We start from the raw sequence: 7,533 nt of genomic DNA on the forward strand, positions 1-7,533 counted from the left end.
AACAGATCTGTCCTGGAGGAAGTGTAGCCAGAATGCTCCTTGGAAGCAAGAATGGCCAGACTTTGTCTCACCTATTTTGGTCATGTTGTAAGGAGGGACCGTTCCCTGGAGAAGGATGTCATGCTTGGTAGGGTGGAGGGTCGACGAAAGAGGGGGAGGCCTTCAACAAGATGGATTGATGTGGTGTCTGCAATGATGAGCTCAAGTATAGCAGGGATTGTGGGGCTGGCGCGGGATAGGGCAGTGTTTCATTCTGCTGTGCATGGGGTCGCTGTGAGTCGGAAACGACTCGACGGCACTTAACAACAACAACAACAACATATACCTCCTACCCTTATGGGGTTGGGGTGGGATGGAGCTTTCAGCTCCAAGAAGTTAGATACATAGAAACAGATGCATGAGGAGCCTCAAGCTGTTCCAGCCCCCAGCTGTGTGGGTCCTCCCAGATCAGGTGCCAGACATGTGAGGCCTTCAAATGATTTCAGCCCCCAGCCTTCCTGCTGCCCAAAATAAAACCAAATTCACTGCCATTGAGTCAATTCTGCCTCATAGCGATCCTTGTTCCATTTCCCAGGCTGACAAATCTTTACAGAAGCAGACTGCCTCAACTTTCTTTCACAGAGCAATTGGTAAGTTTGAACCAATGATCTTTTGGTTAGTAGCCAAACACCCTTTCCGCTGCCCCAGTTGATGCTAAATGGAGCAGATTTTCAAGGCTGCCTTATTCTCTTCCTTTTCATCATTTCATAAGCAGCATGAACATTTCCCTTATGCCATCCCTCATATCTTATCTACATATGGCTTCTAGGAGAATTCTGTTAACACCTAACTCGCTTGCTATATAAGGGGGAGCTAATGAAATAAAGATATTCTTTTTTTTCCTCTGTCAACAAGGGCAAGAATTTGAAATTACCTCATTAGGAACTCATGAACATTATATCCATTGTCTTACCATGACAGAAACCTGGCTCTCTACTTTGTTCCTAACTACTTAGTTCCTACATCTCAACTTCATCTGCCACAAAGCTGAGAGTGATGTCTGCAATTGTGTTCCATTCTATTATCACTTAAAAGACTTAACCTTTCCACCTTAGAACATTGTGGAACAAAACTAAGAATCATTAAAAAGAAACCAGAGACCAGGTTTGTTGGTCTGATAGGAGCCTGGTGGAACCCCTGAGACTATGGCCCCTAGCTGTCCTACAGGTCTGGAATTGAACCCACTCCTGTGCCTTCCAGTCAAACAAAAGACAAGCATACGAGCTGAACATTTACATTAGGTAGACACACTCCTTGGAGAGATAAATCATGGGAGAACAGAAGGGCTGTGAATGCACAGGAAGACAGCTGGGGGGCGGGCAAGAGTCCGTGGGAGGGAAGGACACAGGGAAGAGTTGGCTATGGAGAGGAAGTGGGAGGAGAGCTGCTGCATTGTGGGAGATTGCAGTCAGTCACGAGACAAAGCATATATGAACTGCGTATGGAAGATGAATTTGCTCTGTAAACTTTCACTCAAATCACACTAAAATTTAAAAACAAAACCTTTCCACCCTCAAAAGACCATTAATTTTAGGTTCACAATATGTTATGAGTTGAATTGTTACCCTTCCCTCAAAGAAAAGTTGAAGTCCTAATCCCTAAAACTTGTGAATGTGATCTTATTTGGAAATAAGATTTTTGAAGATGTAATTCATACTGGAATAAAGTGGGCTCTAATCTGGTGTCATTATAAGAGACACAGACAGAGGGAAGATAGCCATGTGGAGATGGAAGCAGGGATTGGAGTTATGCTGCCACAAACCAAAGAACACTTCGGGCTACCAGAAGCTAGGAGAAAAGATCTTCCCCTAGAGCCTTCAGAGTGTGTGGCCCTGCCGACACCCTAAAGTCTAGCCTCCAGAACTGTGAGACAGCATATTTCTTCTGTTGCTTGCCACACTTTGTGACAATTTGTTACAACAGTTCTAGTGGTTCTCAACCAGGGGCAATTTTGCGCATCCCACACACCAGGGCATTTTCAGTATCTGGAGACATTTTTGTCAAAAGGGGTGGAGGGCATTGCTGGTACCTAGTGGGTAGAGACCAGAGATACTGCTAAATATCTTACATGCAGAACAACTCCCCCACCTACCCATAACAAAGAACTATGCAGCCCAAAATGTCAGTATTGCTGAGGTTGAAGAAGACTGAACTGGATTATTACCATCTCTTCTCCTTGTAATGCTAATAGCTTTTCCACTGTCACCTCTCATGTCCAATGAACTTTTCCTCCTATTTTACCAATTCATTCCTAAACTGCATACCACATGAACTTTGAGATTGCTAAGAGCTAATCTACTGCTCATATCTTAACATGTACCTTCCTCTCCATGACTGATCTTCCCCAGACCTTTTCTCTCTTGTTTCCTCTATACTTTTTCTTTGACTCTGTTCAGACCTCTGGTTCCCCAAATGCACCCTTTCCACAATCACATATGTGGGGTGAAGGATCTATATTTACCTCAATAAGGTAGCCTCTTCCTTGGCTCCAGAGCAATAACCCTGGTGTAATCGGGGTGCCTTAGTTTGGGACTTTCAGGCCACACCTGAGAATCTGTGTTGGGAAGTGGGGGCTGGCCAAACCAAATACAGGGAGCCTTAGGAGGCATCATTTAGCTTATTATGCAGAATTGGTTAAGTCTTCTCATGGAGGTTCAGAGTACTTCTTAGTTGATGAGAATTATCAGCTCTTGGAAGGGTAAAGCATTCCTTGGAACATAGAAGCTCCACATGGGAAACCCTCCCAGACCTCACCCTATGTGTCTGTTTGTATCCCTTTTGGTTGTAATAAATCTGTAGTTGTAAATATTGTATACTCTCTCTGAGGTCTGCAAGTCCTTTCCAAAGAATTATGGAGCCCAGAGTAGGAGGAACCAGCTGGTCAGAAAGGGTGGACTCCTAAGCTCGATGCTAACATCCTGAAGAGGCAGTGGGAAACCAGCCCCAAATTTGTGGCCAGCAGGTCAGAAGGTTGGGGTATTGTGTAGACTCCCAAACATGATGTTGGCATCTGCCTATTTGGCAGTCTGAAAGATGGTGTCCTTTTAATTTGTGGGTTCAGATCTAGCTCCAGGTGGCTAGGATCAGAAAGAGAGGAATGGAGAAGTGGGAATGAGAGGACTGTATCACTCTCCATATTTGGGGGATTGGATTCATGCTAATTCTTACAGCACAGGTCTGTTGGACTTCAAAACTCATGCAGTGGATCATATTCTTGGAGAGTTAGTTTGGAACAAATGACATTAGAGACATGATAGCTTGTTCTTAGCATCTACAAGAACAGTTAGACCTATGGCAGTAGATGCTAGAACTAGGACCATTTAGAAATTTTCCCTCAGTTAAGGTAGGGAGAGAAAAAAAAAAAAAAAACAACTCAAAACACTCTAAGTCACTCACCCACACATCAAACTGTTTGTCTCTTGAGTTATATTTCACTGAGGTATTTCAAGCTATTGAATATGACCAAATGAACCATGCAACAGAGATACAGAGGTGACAGTACATGCCAGATTGATGTTTATTTCAAAATGGCATATTTTGGGTCATTCATGTAAAATATAAAAAAATTAAAGAATGTAAGCTATTGTGTTCTTAAAATGAAAAAGATTAGGTAAATTTTTAGATAAGTGGATGATGGTCTTTTTTTTAAAAGGAGATACACCATTAAGCAGTTATTTGAATGTCAAAAACCTCAAGTCAAATCTTACTAAAATATTATTTCAATGGCATAGTTTAAATGAATTCATTGTAATTTAATTGCATTTCATAAAATATTTGTTGAAATAAATGTCATTGGCACATCATGATACATATATTTTATTGTATACAAACTAAGTGCACTGTTAATAAAAGTCCTACTCTCTAGAACATGAGAAGACAATAAATAGAACAGAGATATTTGTTTTTACACAAATGGAATGAATGAATATAACTAGACATTGTTACCCTCAACCATATTCATATTATCATATACATAGTTCTAAAACTAACCTTTTACAATAAAAAAAGCACTTTTCTGAAACTGTGGAGTTGAGTCAGTAGATAAAGTACACTATGTAAGTATTACTTCAGGGCTATATAGAATAATTTCATTGGTGGTATTCATGTGTGGGAAGAAAAGAGCTATTGTATATAATCGTCCTATTTAAGAGGACATGACTTAACCTGAATTCAAGGTCTTTTTAGCATGTGGAAGACAGTATTAAAGAAGTATTATTTTAGAAATGCTACATAAACTAGAAAGACCTTTACTAAATAGTATATATTTCTTCCCTAACTTCATTCTACTAGCATATAAACTATATCAAATGAAGCTATAAAAGTTAAGATTTTAACATTTTAGATAGTCAAGTTACAAAAGGAACTCAAAAAAGGAACTTAAACTAGATTTAAGTTTCTGGTATTCACAAGGTTTGGCACCTTGTCTTTCTTACCACAAAATACCTATCTTGTGAAGAACAACAGGCAGTCCAAGGGGTTCAGAGAACACAGCAGTCTAGGTATGAGAATCTGGTGAAAAAGACTTAGCTCATATTTTAACATATTACATAATATAATTGTTGACATTCGTACTGGTCTAGAATCATCAAGAAAAGATTAAAAAAGCCAATATTCTATTGATGGGCAGGGAAGTATGTCATAAATTTTAAAAATATGTCTATGCCAAACTCTTAAGTTTTATCTAGAGCATTTCATTTTCTAACAATGCAGCATTACTGTAGTTACATGTAATGTCTTAGTGTTTCTGTAATTTAGGACTCCTTAAAAGTAAAGTGAGTAAGTTAACATTATGATGATGCTCAAGAACATAGTGAACTAGGTAACAAACTTTACGCTTCAAGAAAAACCCGGTCTCTGTTGAGATTGACAAAGAGGACTGGGATTCTGATGCATGAAAGGCAACTCCTGCTATACTATGAAAACTGGTAAAGGAGCTCACTGCCAGGAACACTTAGAATACTCAGGTACTTGGCCAATCCCAGACCTAAGAGAAATGCAAAGCAACAAAAAAGAAAACAAAAATACTGCAGGAATAAAAACCCCATTCTTATCACAGCTTTATTTCTCTTCTATTGTTTCGATTTCTGAGTACATCCGGCACAGTGCTGCATTAGGACGGCACACAAAAGCATCAGTTTCACTTCCCAACTCTGTTAACTGTTCTAATGAAGACACACAAGGATAATGGTCTTTTAACATATCCGGCAATTTAGAAGTCTTATCTTGAAGTCGCCTGGAACGTCTCACTGGTGTTAGAAACTTGAGCTCTTTAAATACAGAATTTGTTTCGTCAAACTGAATTTTCTTTTTGGCACTGGGGGGAAAAAAAAAAACAACACAAAATTACTCCCAAAGTTTAAAAACGTGTCTTAACACTTTTGTTTTTGTACCTTTATGCTATTTAGTGCCTAAGGCACTTGACTGCTAACCAGGAGGCTGGCGGTTCAAACCCACCAGCCACTCCTCGGAAGGAAGGTTGGGCAATCCTACTTCCGTAGTGATAACTGCCTCGGAAACTGAAGGAGGGGTCCCTAGGAGTCAGGGATGACTCGATGGAAAATAACAACAACATAACAACATACTTTGTATGTTACAACCATTTGATTACTTCTCTTATTGAATGGGAGAGGTACTGCAAGATCCTAGAAGAGTTAAGAAGGGACTTACTCTTTTCTCTATTTGATGTTACAACTCCTTCACAACAGTAATCTAAGTACCTGTAGATTACTAATTGTTCAATCCAAACCTACTGATATTAGCAATATACAACAAGAGGTTAAAGTAAAATGATACAGAAGTTTGGTTTTTTTCTCCCAAAATGGCACTGCTTAGAGAATAGCAAAGTAAGTACAGTATTTAAAAGGTGAAATGTCCCTAGTTCGTTTCAGTTGTTTGAAAACTTTTCTATCATCAAATGGTAGCTCAAATCTGCAGTTAACTTAAAGTAATTAAATACCACATTTATTACCTTTGCAAGTATGGTGTAGTAGATACATTATATTTAATCAAACAACTCTCCCTGGTTTCTTTATCAGGAGTTTTGACATCATTAACTGGATCTTTTGTTTTGTCTTCTTGCTGTTTTTCACGATCATGAAATGTCACACTTCTATAATGTTTATTTTCCATTTTCACTTTTCCTGACTCTAGATTGACACGTGTGTCTTCAGCATTCACTTCTTGGACTTGCTCCTTGGTTGTACAAATATCCTCCATATTTTTTCCTATACAGAATACATTTATATTTAGGTTTTGGCTGAATTTATTTTAATGTATCTTGAACTGAAAACCTCACAATCACTCTTTAAAATGTCTTTTTATTTACTTTTGTTGCTGTTGAGAATATCACAGCAAAACACACACCAATTCTACAATTTCTATATCTGTAATTCAGTGACACTGATTACATTCTTCAAGTTATGCAACCATTCTCACCTTCTTTTTCCAAAAATTATAAATGAGATAAATGCTGCAACTGAGGTAAGAAAAAAGGGCTATGGGAATCATAAAAATGAATTACTACTTTGCTTGCAGGGAAAGCGGATAGCTAGGGAAGGTTTCACAAGTGATATTTATGCTAGGTCTTGAAAAATGAGTACTTGAGAAAAGCAAGAACAGTGTTGCTATGAAGCATAAAAAGAAATGATCTATTAAGAGAACACTAAAGGGCCAGTGTACTCAGAACAAAGAATAAAGAGTAAGGTAGGATCCTGGGGAGGTAGGCAGGTGCTGGGTTGTAATGAACTTTGTATTTCTTTATGCAAGGAGTTTGATTTAAAGAGAAAAAAATGACTGGAGAAATCTCAAGGAGATACCCCTTTACACCGACAAGGAATGGCCATTACCAAATGAAAAATAACAAGTGTTGACAAGGATATAGAGAAATTGGAACCCTTCCACATTGTTGGGAGGTGCTCTGGTGGTTTAAGGGTTAAGACATTTGGCTGCTAACCAAAGGGTCAGTAGTTTGAACCCACCACCCACTGTTTGGAAGACAGATGAGGCAGTCTGTTCCTGTAAAGATTTACAGTCTTAGAAAGCCAATGGGGGTGACTATGAGTTGGAGTCGACTCAATGGCAGTGAGTTTGGTTTGTTTTTTTTGGTACATTGTTGGTAGGAACGTAAATAAAACGATGCTGTTCCTCTGGAAAAGCCTGGCAATTCCTTAAAAAGCTAAACACTGAATTAGCATGTGACCCAGCAATTTCACTCCTAATATATACCCAAAAGACTTGACAACATGGACTGAAACAAATACCTGTACCCCAATGTTCACTGCACCACTATTGACAATAGCCAAAAGGATGAATGGACATACAACGGGATACTATTAACCCATAAAGTGAAATAAAGTTCTGATACATGCTACTAAATGGATGACCCTTAAAAAAACATTACGTTAAGGAGGTGGGGCAAGATGGCAGACTAGGCAGAAGGATTGCACAGACCCTCTTCAACAAAGAAAAGGGAAACCAATTAACACAGACACAGAA

General features: G+C 39.0%; 1 protein-coding gene across 1 annotated transcript in view; it reads right to left on the bottom strand.

Moving 5' to 3' along the window:
- Positions 1 to 5,097: 5,097 nt before the first annotated feature.
- LOC103200701 (cytoskeleton-associated protein 2-like) overlaps positions 5,098 to 7,533 on the bottom strand; it is a 26,677-nt gene continuing 24,241 nt past the window's right edge. Inside the window, exons 6-7 of the mRNA XM_007945252.2 lie at positions 6,008 to 6,263; positions 5,098 to 5,353 (exon numbers count right to left, since the gene is read on the bottom strand). Coding sequence (XP_007943443.2) covers positions 5,098 to 5,353; positions 6,008 to 6,263 — 512 coding nt within the window. The remainder of the gene's footprint in view (positions 5,354 to 6,007; positions 6,264 to 7,533) is intronic.

Source organism: Orycteropus afer, unplaced genomic scaffold, assembly GCF_000298275.1.
Source record: "Orycteropus afer afer isolate SDZICR_OR568_19922 unplaced genomic scaffold, OryAfe1.0 scaffold00134, whole genome shotgun sequence".
NCBI lineage: Eukaryota > Metazoa > Chordata > Mammalia > Tubulidentata > Orycteropodidae > Orycteropus > Orycteropus afer.